This window comes from Scatophagus argus, chromosome 13 (assembly GCF_020382885.2).
Source record: "Scatophagus argus isolate fScaArg1 chromosome 13, fScaArg1.pri, whole genome shotgun sequence".
Taxonomy (NCBI): domain Eukaryota; kingdom Metazoa; phylum Chordata; class Actinopteri; family Scatophagidae; genus Scatophagus; species Scatophagus argus.
Genome location: NC_058505.1, coordinates 11,845,192 through 11,857,882, shown reverse-complemented (window position 1 = coordinate 11,857,882; position 12,691 = coordinate 11,845,192). Strand labels below are relative to the sequence as shown.

At 44.0% G+C, this 12,691-nt stretch overlaps 1 protein-coding gene across 1 annotated transcript in view; it reads right to left on the bottom strand.

Annotated features, from left to right (window-relative positions):
* Positions 1-10,679, bottom strand: part of ptch2 (patched 2) — a 29,566-nt gene extending 18,887 nt beyond the window's left edge. Inside the window, exons 1-2 of the mRNA XM_046408964.1 lie at positions 10,010-10,679; positions 8,208-8,400 (exon numbers count right to left, since the gene is read on the bottom strand). Of these exons, the coding sequence (XP_046264920.1) occupies positions 8,208-8,400; positions 10,010-10,156 (340 nt within the window). The 5' untranslated portion in view covers positions 10,157-10,679. The remainder of the gene's footprint in view (positions 1-8,207; positions 8,401-10,009) is intronic.
* Between the last annotated feature and the right edge of the window lie 2,012 nt (positions 10,680-12,691).

The following is a 12,691-nucleotide window of genomic DNA, read 5'->3' as shown; positions in this document are numbered from 1 at the left end:
AGAGAGAGAGAGAGAGCTATGTTGTGCTGTGTGGTAGACTCCAGCCCCCTAATTACAGGAGGTTGCCCTGAAAAGAGTTTGCCAGCCGGGGGGATCTGTGCCTGTGCCAAGTGGACATGAAACATGCCGCGCTGGATCACAGAGGGCCCGTCTGCCCCTCTCGCTGTCCCACTACATGACAACCCCAGAGAGAGAGAGAGAGAGAAAGAGAGGGAGGGATGGGGGGAGAACAGGGGAGGTGTTGGGGGGGTGGAAACAAGAGCTACCTCCTTCTTAATTCTAACTCTCATCACCGTTTTACTCACTTTCCCTACATCGTACTCAATCCTGCCTGCATCTATTCCTCTGATGCTCTCAATATTCGCTACAGCTCCTGCCTGTCAGTCTCCCTCTTTCTTTCTTTCTTTCTTTCTCTCTCTTTCTCTCTCTCTCTTTACCCCACTCTCTCTGCACCTCCCCCAGCCTGGAGCATGCTCCTATAATTGATGGCGAGAAAAGAAAAAACAAACTATTCAGCCTATGCCGTGAAAGTGTGAGATCAGGTTAGAAACGCTGAGCCTTGGGGACACAGTTCAGCTTGAGGAATATAAAGTCACCTCGTTTATTTGCACTCATAGGTTTCTTTAAAGTGTCGGGCTCAGTTCATTCAAAAAAGAAAAAAGAAAAAAATAACCCTCGTTCTTGTTGGACATCCTTTGCACATCTGGTCCTACAGAATTTTTAAAGTTGACAAGTTTTTCTAAAGATTTTATTCCAAGAGAACCACAACAAAAACGATGTTGGATAATTTCCTCAAGACTTTTGGAGAGAATTTTTCTTTTAAACAGTATTGGTTCTTTGAGTTTATTTGACTTTTATTAAACCATTTTCACAGGGTCTGGCTTGGTGTAAAAGCAGTGCTAAGCCATGACTCAGTTTCATGCAGATTTCAAATCAAAAAAGGCTACAATAAAATGGAAGCCTTTCCGTTCGTGGACCTCTTTGACATCTGTTAAACCTTTTTTGACATTTCGTATGTTAACCTCTGCAGCGTGGGGTTTTGATCCCAACAGGAACTGGGTGGCTCGGAGAGACTCTGGCTCTGTAATTACAGGCCTCCTGAAGTAAATTATAGCTATTTGTGTCTCGTTCCTCCCATCTGGACCACCCAGGCAGCAAGTCCTCTCTCTTCTCTCTGTTTCTCGCCTTCGCTCCTCAACCCCTGGTCCGGCCCCAACCGCCCAACTCTGAGCTTCGCGACTGCTGTGCTCGCTTCAGCTCTGCTCGGCTCGCCGCTCACTCCAGAGGGAACTTTGTCCTTTCTTTTCTTATCATTCTTTCTTGTCTGTCTCCTGGTATCTCCTCTAGTGTCTCCCTTTCTCTTTTTCTACTTCTTTCTCTTTCTCACTCTGTTTCAGTCCCCCCCTACCCTCTGCCTGCACTCAGCCTGCGCTCCACACGGCCTTAAAGAGACAGTTCCCGGAAATTTTCCCACCCTGGGAAGAAAGTTCCTTTGAGCGTGGAAGTTGGGGGGTTCCAACACCCCAGTGGCTCTTATTTTATTACATGAGCAATTTTCTGACATAAAATATTAGTCTGTGTGTTTGGCAACATGATGAAATGAAAAATTAAAAAAGAAAAAGAAAAATCACATCCGCAGTTCCTTCACTGGATGCTTTTGAGAAGCACGACCACCATCTTACAAAAATCTTTAGCAAACAGCTCGACTCTGTCGGGTGCAACATGTGAACTCATTTACTAGCTTTGCCGCTAAAAACACTTTCACAACAGCGAAGACACTGGGGAAGCGAAAAGCAAATGAAAAATGTCATAACAAGCACTGACATGGTTTCACGGCTGTGGGTGTAGAAATATAATGTTTGTATGAATGTGTGTGTACATGTGCCTGTGTGTGTAGGGGGGTGTGTGTACACTGGTATAAACACTGGACCCTGTCTCCACCAAGCTCAGTCATTTCCTCTCCACCTGACCCTTACATTGCCAAAAGCTGAACACCCAGAATCCCCTAATTCGTGGAAATATGTCTGTGTCTCCCATCTGGCCTCCAGGATGGAGGCAAGGCCATGATTAAAGTGTTTCAAATTTATTCTATTGTATTTTATTCAATTCTATTCTGTCCTCATGGCTTACAGGCCTAGTCCCAGTTCCAGGCCATGCTAGGTCAGACCAGGCCACCTTCAAAGTTCAGTGTGGTAGATTAGCTGGATTAGGGGGCCTCTGAAAGGCCCCACGCTGCTATGGAGGAAGACACAAGACGAGGAGGGTTGAAAGTGACATGTATGGTTTTTACCTGCTATTTGGTGCATTGGAAGTTTCCTGATTTACACGGCAGGAACACATGAGGAGAAATGAACAGCCAATTTCTATACAGACCTCAACCTTCATAAAATTTAATTTAGCAGAATATGAGTTCTGATCACCACAGAGTAGCAACAATATATATAAAAAAGATAGAAAGCTATTCCTTGGCTGTCATCTTCTATCCATCATTTACTTTTTCTCTTAGCCTTTTTTTTTACACTGCCTTCAAATGGAGGTCCTTTATTTCTTTTGATTATCAGCAAAGGAGCCAAATGAGAAACTCATTCTCTTGGCCTGGCAGCCAACACCATAAAAAACCCCTCTTGGTCCTTTTGTCACGTGTGGACCCACCAGAATCACGACTGTGTCCTACTATGGGTCCTCAGCCCGGCGTTGCCCTGTGGCATTCCCTAGCCAGGGCACCGCCTAAAGCTGGCTGCCCCCAGCAGATGGGCCGTTCCTCCATACAATCCTTCAGTACAGAAGCTCCAGACTGAATGCACACCCTTTTGTCATTCAACCCTTCAATTTCTTTCAGATGTTTCCCAACAAACAGCAGAATAAAATAAAGAGGACACTTTTTTTTTACAACAAAAGCAAATGGACCAAAACTTTCCCAGCCTGTAAAACAATACCAGAGTTGGCTGTGGGAGGGTGAGGCTGGGGACAAGAAAGAGAAGCTGGTCCTTTAGTATATTACCTATAGAAATACAGTTTGTGTGTGTGTTGAGCTGCACACACATTCTCTATCTCTTCATTAATTGTCAAAGCTGTATTATTTTAGGAGGAGAAAATGCTAATTAATGTGTAAACACAAGAAAACAAAAATGATCAATGTCTTTAAACCCTGCAGCTCTCACCACCATGAAAAAAAAACCCAAAAAAAACAACCACCCCGAGATCTCACCTTCAAAACAGTACAAAACAGTGAAAACAACATGAAAAATCAGTTTCACTTACATTCTATTCAGATGTGCCAGTGGTGTTAGCCACCACACATAAATTTCCACCAGGGTTGGCATTTAGGCACTTTCTATTTCCATATGTATAGGCTTGCCTCTGCTAATTATGCTAATCATGGCCAGAGTTGGCCACTGTGAAAAATAGTCACATTAGACACTCCACTGACCGCTAATACTGCTTAATGTGTGGTTGAAACATACATTCATCCCTGCCTGAAAGGCAAAATTTTTCCACGTTGCTGGTCTCATTCAGACAAGAAATGAATTTATTGAGCCCAAGAACCATTTCTTTTTTCCCTCCCAAGTACCAAGAAAATGTTCAGTCTCTCTCTCCATCTCCCTCTCCCTTTACTTTTTATACTTTGATGGTGTAAAGACAGAGGCAAATGGTCCAAACTCTAAGGTGACTGGTGGCGCTTTATTTTCATGCAGACCAAAGACAAAGGTTGCTCTTCAGCTAGGAAAGAAAGGATGCCACACTATATTGATTGAGTTTTCATTATCCTGTATTCAGTCACATTGCAGCTTTTCTCCGTACGTTGGAAAGACTGATAGTCTGGCCCCCGTTTTTGTAACAGCACTGGCAACACTACAACAGTGTAAGAGTGTAAGAGTATATTTTATATACTATATATGTTATCACTACAAATGTGGCTGTAATGTTTGATATCCAGTCCACATGATCAATACTTTTGTTTTAAAACTGTTATTTTGTAAAGACAGGTAGGAAGCAGACTGTGTGATTTTTGCACCATGGAAGCGAACAGCATGTGTCTGTCATATGCACATGTATCTATAGCTGCTCAATCTGTGTTTATTTGTCGGGGGGTGGTCTTGGTCTCACTGTTAAAGAGTGTGTGTGTGTTTGGGGGGGGGGGGGGGGGGGGGGGGGGGGGGGGGGGTGCTGAAAAACTGAAAAAGAGGATGGAGTGAGAGAGACTTGGACTGAAGGATGGCGGGAAGGGGAGGGGGGGTGAAATAAACATTTAGAAGTGACCCAGGTTGACTCTGGTCTTGTTTGTTCTCTCTACCAGTGAGGTCTTGGGCCCTGAGCGCTGGGAGTTTATTTATCTAGCTGGGGCACCACCGCGCACTATTCACCTCCAATAATGCCTCATAGAGCTCCCTTTCTCTGTCTGAACTGGGGCGCTGTGTGCGCTCCGATGAATTATAGCATTTACCTGCTGTGCCGCTCTGAGGTTTGTTTAGCAAAACTGCTCCAAACACTGAAATGCCCACGTGTGCCTTTGCTCAATCAGCTCAAATGTGTTTTCTGTCATCTTTCTTCCTCAATCTTTCTCATGCTCGCTTCATATCTGCAACCCCCCTTGTCTGATTTCACTGCTAGCTGGCTAAGCTAGCCCTTTAGTCTTTATGCATTCATGCTATGTGGACTGTGTATGGTCTTTACCTCCCCCTTTCCTATCCTCTTTCTACATGGCCTCTTTATGGGACATGTGGTGTGCCTGCTATCCGCATAGGCTCTGTCCCACTGCACTCATATTTGGACAGCTTGAGTCTGTGTACATGTCTGTCATGCCTCACCCAAACTCTGCCAAGAAGGATGGGTTTATAGTAAGAGTAAACAGCACCACTTCTACATGGAGGCCATTTTTTTCTTCTCTTTCCCAAAACAAGTTTTTCAAAAGGCCTTTGTGAAAAACTGGAATAATCTGAGCTGAAAACATACAGAAACAAGACTTGAAACAATTATCCAAACACAAAGCAAAAAGCGTTCAGATTTTCATCAAGTAAGCAACTACACTCTGTCCCACAGTTCTTTATGGTGAAAGAAAGACGTGAATGCAACAGTCTCAAGTGAGACGAGGCAAAAACACAGGCAAGAAAGTGTCAGCTAGCTGTAAACCTTCAGCTCTGCTCCTGCCCCAACCCCCCCAGTGTCTGTGCTCATCCTTCCCTTCTTCCTGCACCTCTTTTTACGATCTCTTACTCTTTTTTCTGCTTGTGGACAATGCAGACTTGGTCACATATTGCTCAGCTCACACCAACTTCCACACTCTCAGAGGGGGGCGGTTGTATGAGCTTAAAACATATAGGGTAGCAAAATGTTTGATCGTAGTAACTTTGTTTGCAGAGAAATCACAGAAATGGGATAATTTAATAAATAGAATGTAATCCCCAGCACTTTTAAATAATATATCTTGCTGGAGGAATAATAAAAACATCTTCACATAGCGTTTATCCATGCAGTGTCATCCGTCAGATCCAAAAAATTATAAGAGCCTGTGACACAACATTTAAAATGGAGCTTGCTAAACATGATCTGTGTGAGTAATTTTGATGTCTGTCACAGATTCTCTCAGTGACTGAGCAGTAAGCCACAAATAGTCCTTAATCCCCTTGTCAGACTAAACACCCTGATACTGGTCCTATTATTCTCACCGATACAGGTGTGAGGACGGAAGGCATGATTAACCCTTTTACTTTATTGCTGCATGTCCACCGTGCAAAAGCACAAGAATCCTTAGGGCAAACAAAAACGATACGATTAAAAGCCGTCTTGTGATTACTGAACAGTATGGAGTGGAAGTAACTTTTGTTCGGGAATGCAGATTTTACCAACCTGCATCGGCATCTGTCTATATTCTCTTTAAACTGCTGTGCTCTGCCTCACAGTGTTTTGGTGCTTTAGGAGGGAGGAAGCAATTAAAAAAGCCCTGGTGGCCTGACTTCACAGAGCAGGCAGACAGACAGGTAGAAATATAAACAGACATACACAAAGTGCTGGCAGACAGACGGGCATGCAGTCAGGAAATTCAGGCGGGCAGACAGACGGCTGGGCAAGCTGTACACGCCAAAGGTGGCAAAGATGACAAGTGTATGTGTTTGTGTATTTGTGGGTAGTGTGAGGGGTAGGCTCTCATACGAATATATGATGGGAAGCATATGCCCCTAACACATTCACTCACACACATACAGTTTACACCCTCTTGGCAGTGTTAACACATACAGTGTCAGTTCACAGCTAGTTTATTCTGAACAAGTTAGGATATGAAAGCTTTGTTTATGCTGCAACCTGGAAGAGCTGTTTCATAAGATTACTTTTCGAATATGAAGGAAATGACTTGCGGGTATGCATTAGAAATTTAATTTCTCCCAAGTTAAGATCTGTACACAAAAACAGTCCAATAAAACTTAACAACTAATGTAGAAAAATATTTTGAGTGTCTTAATATGAAATCAACTGTCTTATTAGAAAGCATATCATTCCTCCCTCTTCTGGCTTGTGTACAAAGGTGCATGTATGTGTATGTGTGTGTGTGTGTGTGCACGTGTGTGTATGTGAGAGAGAGCGAGAGAGAGGGAGAGGGAGAGCTAACCTCTCCTTGTTACCGAACCACTTTACTCTCCATTGAGGCCCTAGCAGCTTTGTCAATGGGCTATTGGTGGAAACAAGGCAGGCAGAAACTTTAGAAACATGGCCACGGCCTCTTAAAGGCACAGCATTCCTTTTCAGACACCCCCCCCCCCATCTCCCTCAGTCCCACAGCAAAACAACTGGCACACAAACATCTAAACATCTCCTTTAAGAGATGGATCTGCCAATTAACTCAAGAGGTAATCCTGAAGCTTTACACGAACCAGAATGAAACCAAAGAAAAAAGAGACTGTGGAAACTCAAACTCTTGTTTCCTGCTTTTGTAGCAAATTCAGGCATTTGCAAGCTCGAGCGACCAATTTAAAGAGATTGTTTTGTTTTTTTTATTGAGTCTGATACAGGAGCTTATTTTAATTCCTGCGCATGTGAAGCTCACAGCCTCCAAACACCTCTCCTGACACCAGCAGTGTGTGATTTCTCCAACACCTCCACACGGCTCCTGCGGGAGCCGCCTGTCCCCGTCCTCTAGCGACTTGGTGGGCTGACAAAACCCCATAGAGTGTGTTTATATTCACCAACTGCTGTAGCGCTTTTAGAGTGTGCAAAACAGGTGGGTAAACTTCAGCTGCATTCACTTATATTTTTTCTTCTTGTGAGGAGGAGAGGAGGGAGGGAGGGGGTTTTAGGGAGGTGGTGCCTGCTTGCCTGCCTGCCTGCTTGCCTCTTGTTGAATGGAATCCAAGAATAGTTAGGGACCACACAGGGAGCTGAGGGGGGAGGGGTCAGAGCCCTCAAAGATGGCTAACCATTCACACAGTCCATCTGCTGTGGGGATCAGCCCCGGCACTGAAAGCCTGGGGGTTTAAAAGGAATTTGGTCAGTGTGAAAAACCAAATAAAGCTGCCTCAACCCCTTAAAACGTACAGATAACCTAAACTTAAAATGCACAGAATGAAGGAAAAAGATTAACAGAGGTTCAGCGCAGAGTCACAAACACAGTCATGCCTTTAGAGGACGAGCGCAGTATAGCGAGTGTGTATAACAGAGGAGGGAGAGACAGTAGGTTGATGCAGTCGTATGGGACATGCTTGGGTTTCTCAGGGAAAGTGTAACTTATTAAGACGTGTCCAGACACGAGCAAACAACACAGAGCTCGCAGAATACACACAACATAATACACAGGAAACAGAACTACTATGCGAATGGAAGTTAATGCTCAATCTTTCATCAAGGCAAACAAATTCAAAACAGCTCCCACACATCCAGCCAGAGAAGCAGTCTGTCTGTCAGTCACTGAACACCTAGTGCCCTCCCATGGCACTGAGATGACACTAACATGGCCACCCTGCAACTTCCCACCAGCCCCTATTGTCATTCGAACTCCAGATAAACACAGTGGGGAAAATCAAAATGTACAAACTACTCTTGGCTGACTATTCTGAGCCATAAAGTCAGTAAATCCAGGCATGAACCCGAACGACTGAACTCACAGAGTAAGGGCTTAAAGGTAAGTGATGTTGTACTGAGTGTAACAATACTTGAGCCTGGCTTGTGTTGCTCCTTCACAAAAACAGCGCTCTTAAACGAGCGACAGATCAACTCACCTTCCACCCATAGCTGTTCGATGTTGGTTTCGATGGCTGCGACTCGGAGTCCCACAGACAGAGCCCCGAATACTAAGAGTCCAATAAAGAGGACCTTCCCACAGTGCCTCTGGATGTGACATCCCAGAGAGAACAGGAGGGCCTGGAACCTCGCCCGGATCCACAGAGGAGCTTTCTGACCTACCGCCTTCCCCTGGATTCAAAGCAGGAGGAAGAGCAAGAAAAGGACAGTATTATTATTATTACCACGTTACCACACATAAATAACACACCATTGCATGACTGTCCACAAAGTCAAGGTTCATAGCATCTCTATCTTTGTCCCATGTGTGAAAAATTAAGGCCAAATGCAAAGTGCAGCAATATCTTACATCACATGATAACACATGCATCTGCATTCAGAGAGACAAGTCTTTCTGTGAGATTTAAGGTTGTATAATATGATGACAACTCAAGGTGCTAACTAGCCAGAGAGCTGATGCCAGTGCTGTGATACCCTGTGTACGGTTCCTGCTAAAACCTCATGTCTATCACCTGAACTCAGTCCAGACCGCATGACAGGATCTCTGACATTCGACACGATTCAATCTTCACAGTTGTGGCCATAATTTGTACTAATGTTAAACTTTTATGAGAAACCAGCTCCTGGTGCTTTAATGTCACAGAGTCCAGAGAAACAGACAAACAAGAGCTTAAGAGCCCAATCTCATCCATGATGTAACGAAGGCTACAGCAATAGTGAAAATTCAGAATGTTGCTGTAGCTTCAGAGGAAAAAAACCAATCTCATAGTCGCATCAAAAAGGTGTCACTGTGTACCAGACACCTTATATAAATCTGATCTTCAGTGAGTATGCAATACAATATGTGGCCAGCTGCGGAAGAAAATATTAAAACTGTTGTTCTTGTTCTTGTTCTGTCACTTTTACCTGATACTAACAGAAAGAGCTGGGTATAAAAAGAGTTCCCGTTCCCTTTGGTAATCTACATTATACAGTTTTATCAGTCTAATTTTTAACATAACCGCTAGAATCTCTAGTTTCGGGTGGACCACTGGGTCCCTGGGCCACAAATGTCACTGCTGCAGAAGACATTGCATTGGTGTTGTGGTTTCTCTCAGCACTGTTGAAACACGTCCAAGCATCCGGGCGGTCCAAAGATGCTTTGTCAGATCAAACTCAATCAGTGAATTCCTTTACAGGACCCACCACATTTCCAAACAGACCCCGGGCCAATGCGCTCTCCGCTGCCTGCACAAAGCCAAAAACACGCACAACACGACTGGGATATGGGAACAAACCCTCACTCACTCACTCACTCCCGGTGGCTTTTAAAAAAAAATGAATGAGAGTCTGATGTCCATTCAAACAAACAGTAAAGTTAACTTGCTGCCCAATGTGAAAGCTCTCAAGTTTCTATCACTTTATTCCAAGCGGGTCCCAGCATAAAGACTCAGACTTCTAGAAGGTTTTGTCCCAGTAAACATAATGGATAAGCTTCCCGCTGTCTATATCGACCCCCTGATGACTACTGATTTCTACTTATTTCGCGTCACAGATAAACAGATAAACCGAGACGCTCCTCGATTCGCTGTCGGCTCCCTCAGGGAGCTCTGCGGTCCCCGGACCCCAGCGTTGGAAGCTGCCGCTTCAGCCCACCCGACGTTCCCACACGCGCCCTCAACTCACGATTAGATAAGGGCTAAAGCAAAAGCTGCCTTTAAAGACTTTTCATTCACACTTGCCGACTGAATGAAAGCAGCCTTCACACAAAATCCACACTACACTGCGAGCACTGTATCACCTTTGAGATCTGTTTAAGTGCGAAAGCAGCGTGGCAGTAGCTGGGTCTCCGGAGAAGGTCTGGGTTCGCAGGCGGCTGGGAGCGCGTATAACTCGGGGGTAAATCTCCATAGACGCCGGACCCTGGGACCCCGCGATCCGAGGCCATAGTCCAAAGAGGGTGAACGGGACGCAGGGCAAAGTGACAGAAAATCGGTGCGAGTTCAGAAAAAGCGACAATAATCCAACATAGAAGAGGAGTGCATCCAGCACCGCCGGAGACAAGTTAGAGGAACGTTTTCTAGTCTTCCTTGGAGCCAAACAAGTCTCGAAACTCCATCCCAACATTATGCGCCGAAATCCGTAAAGATCCTTCAGTCTTCATTCGTCCCGATAGTTTATGAAACGGCGTCTCAGAGAGGAGTAGTAGTTGTAGCTGTAGTAGTAGTAGTAGTAGTAGTAGTAGTAGCCTATGTCTGAGCCGTCCGTGTCAAGTCTAACTCCGATCCCGTAGCGGTAACATTTGGAGAGGTTCGCCTCTCGGCAAATCCTGAAAAGGGAGGTTTGATGGAAAAGTGCTCCGGCTCCCATTGGCCAAGGAAGAGGCAAATTACTTTGCAAACATCGCCTATTATTAGCTGCTAAGCAACAGCTCACCAAAGTGGAGAGAGAGGGGGACCACCCAGGCTGCTGCTGCCTGGGCTGGAGAGAGGGGAGGAGGAGGAGGAGGGAGGGGGAGAGGGAGGAGGGGGAGGGAGAGAGGAACTCTTTCAATAAACTCTACACAGCGCACGCACGCACACACATGCGCGCACACTCACGCACACAGCTCGCTGCCTGCCCGCCTCACTTGCTCTCTGAACATTATTCCCAGTGGCCTGGCCCCTCCAGTTTGTAAGAAGCAATCGCACATGCCATCTATTGATATCACAGCGGCAGGCACGCACGCACACAGTTTTCAGCTTTTCTGTTTCATCAGCACAGGCCAATCAGTGACATATAAATAAAGAAGTTAATTCAGCTTTCTTGACAAGAATGCAAACGTGATTCTTATTCTTTTGTTTTTTGTTTTTTTTTTGTATGGGTGAATTACAGATCTTTCAACACTTCATATCACTTCAGGGCATCTCATGTTTGATGAGGTTTCGGAGACTCACATTTGTTACAGAACACCCTAAAAAGACATTTTGACCCTCTTAAGTCTTTGCTGTGAGTGCAGTTTGTTATAGGCAGCTGTGAGAAGATCCGTGTGTGTATGTTTTTAGCACTAACAGCTGTAACCCCAACTCTTGTGGCTTCTAAAAGTAGGATGATAGGCTTCCTTACACCCTAGAAAATATAACCTCACATTCCTGTAAAATCACCCCTAAAAAACATTTTAGGAGTTATTACCACATATGCGCCTTTTTCATCGACACCTCAGAGCCGCTTGGTTCGGTGTGACACCCTTATCTCTGTGGAGACTTTTTGGAAAGTTTCCATGCCTTGCTATGCATGATTTCATGAGTTCAGAAAGCAGTTCACTAAGAGAGAGAGAGAGAAAGAACAAGAAAGAAAGAGTGATTTCTTAATTCTGAAAAAAAAAAGTTAGAAGCAGTGGCTTGCTAATGTAAGGCCCCCCCCTGGCCCCACTCATGACAGTATGGGGGTGAAGAACAAACACTTAACCAGATTACACAGTCACTCGCTGCCTAAACACCAACCTGTGCTGCCGTGTAGAACATTTGTCCGGTGCTGATTTGAGGCCCTCTGGGTGACTGTAAAACACTTGGAAGGTGAGGTAAAGCAATCTGAATAAAGGTGTTGGTGCTATAAGCTCATTCTGTTCTGTGACAACAGGTTCAATCAAAGTCAAAACCTGTTGCTGAGCTGTTACATCCATCATCACTGTTTACATGGTAAGGATACACAGGACAGGAGAAACAGATTGTGGGTGTGTAGTGATATTACTGTCATATGTTAGCTGAATGTAAGTAAGTAGAGATGTGGTATATTTGAAAATCCTATAATGGACTCATGCAGTTAAAATGAAGTCACCTTCCCTAACAGTTCGCATTCACCCAAGTTGTTTTTCACACTCTGCCCAAAATTAAAAATAAGAATTTAAACAACTGCAGGATATAAATCTACAACTAATGATTATTTCCATCACTGAATGACCTATAAATTCTTTTTTTTCCCTCATTAAACAATCAATTGCTCATTTGATAAAATGTCAAAAGAAAGTAGAAAATGTAAATTACAGGTTCCCAGAGCTCATCGTGATGTCTTCAAATGTCCTGTTTTATCTGATCATAAAAAAAAAAAAAATAGAAAATACGTTCAAAATGAAATGTAACTGATTTTCACTGCAGGATTTTCACTTGTGATGTTTGCTTCTCCATTGTTGCACGGAAACTTCTGGATATCTGGATACGTCTTCCACCACTGATGATCATTATTATATAAATAATGATAAAACTAAAGCTCTCAATTGTTTTGGTTGCATTTGTTTCAAAAATATGATTTTTCATTCAAAACAGGGATAAGAGTTAAGACTACAAGTCACCAGAAGACTCTTTAAATCTCAGATATCAGCGTGATTCTTTTATCTTTATGATCATCTTGGAACATTTATTTCATTTAATTGAATAAATGTGCTTATTTGGCTACAAAAGAGCAACAAAAACTCAGCCAAAGAAGCAGTTTTGAAGTCTTAAAGAGA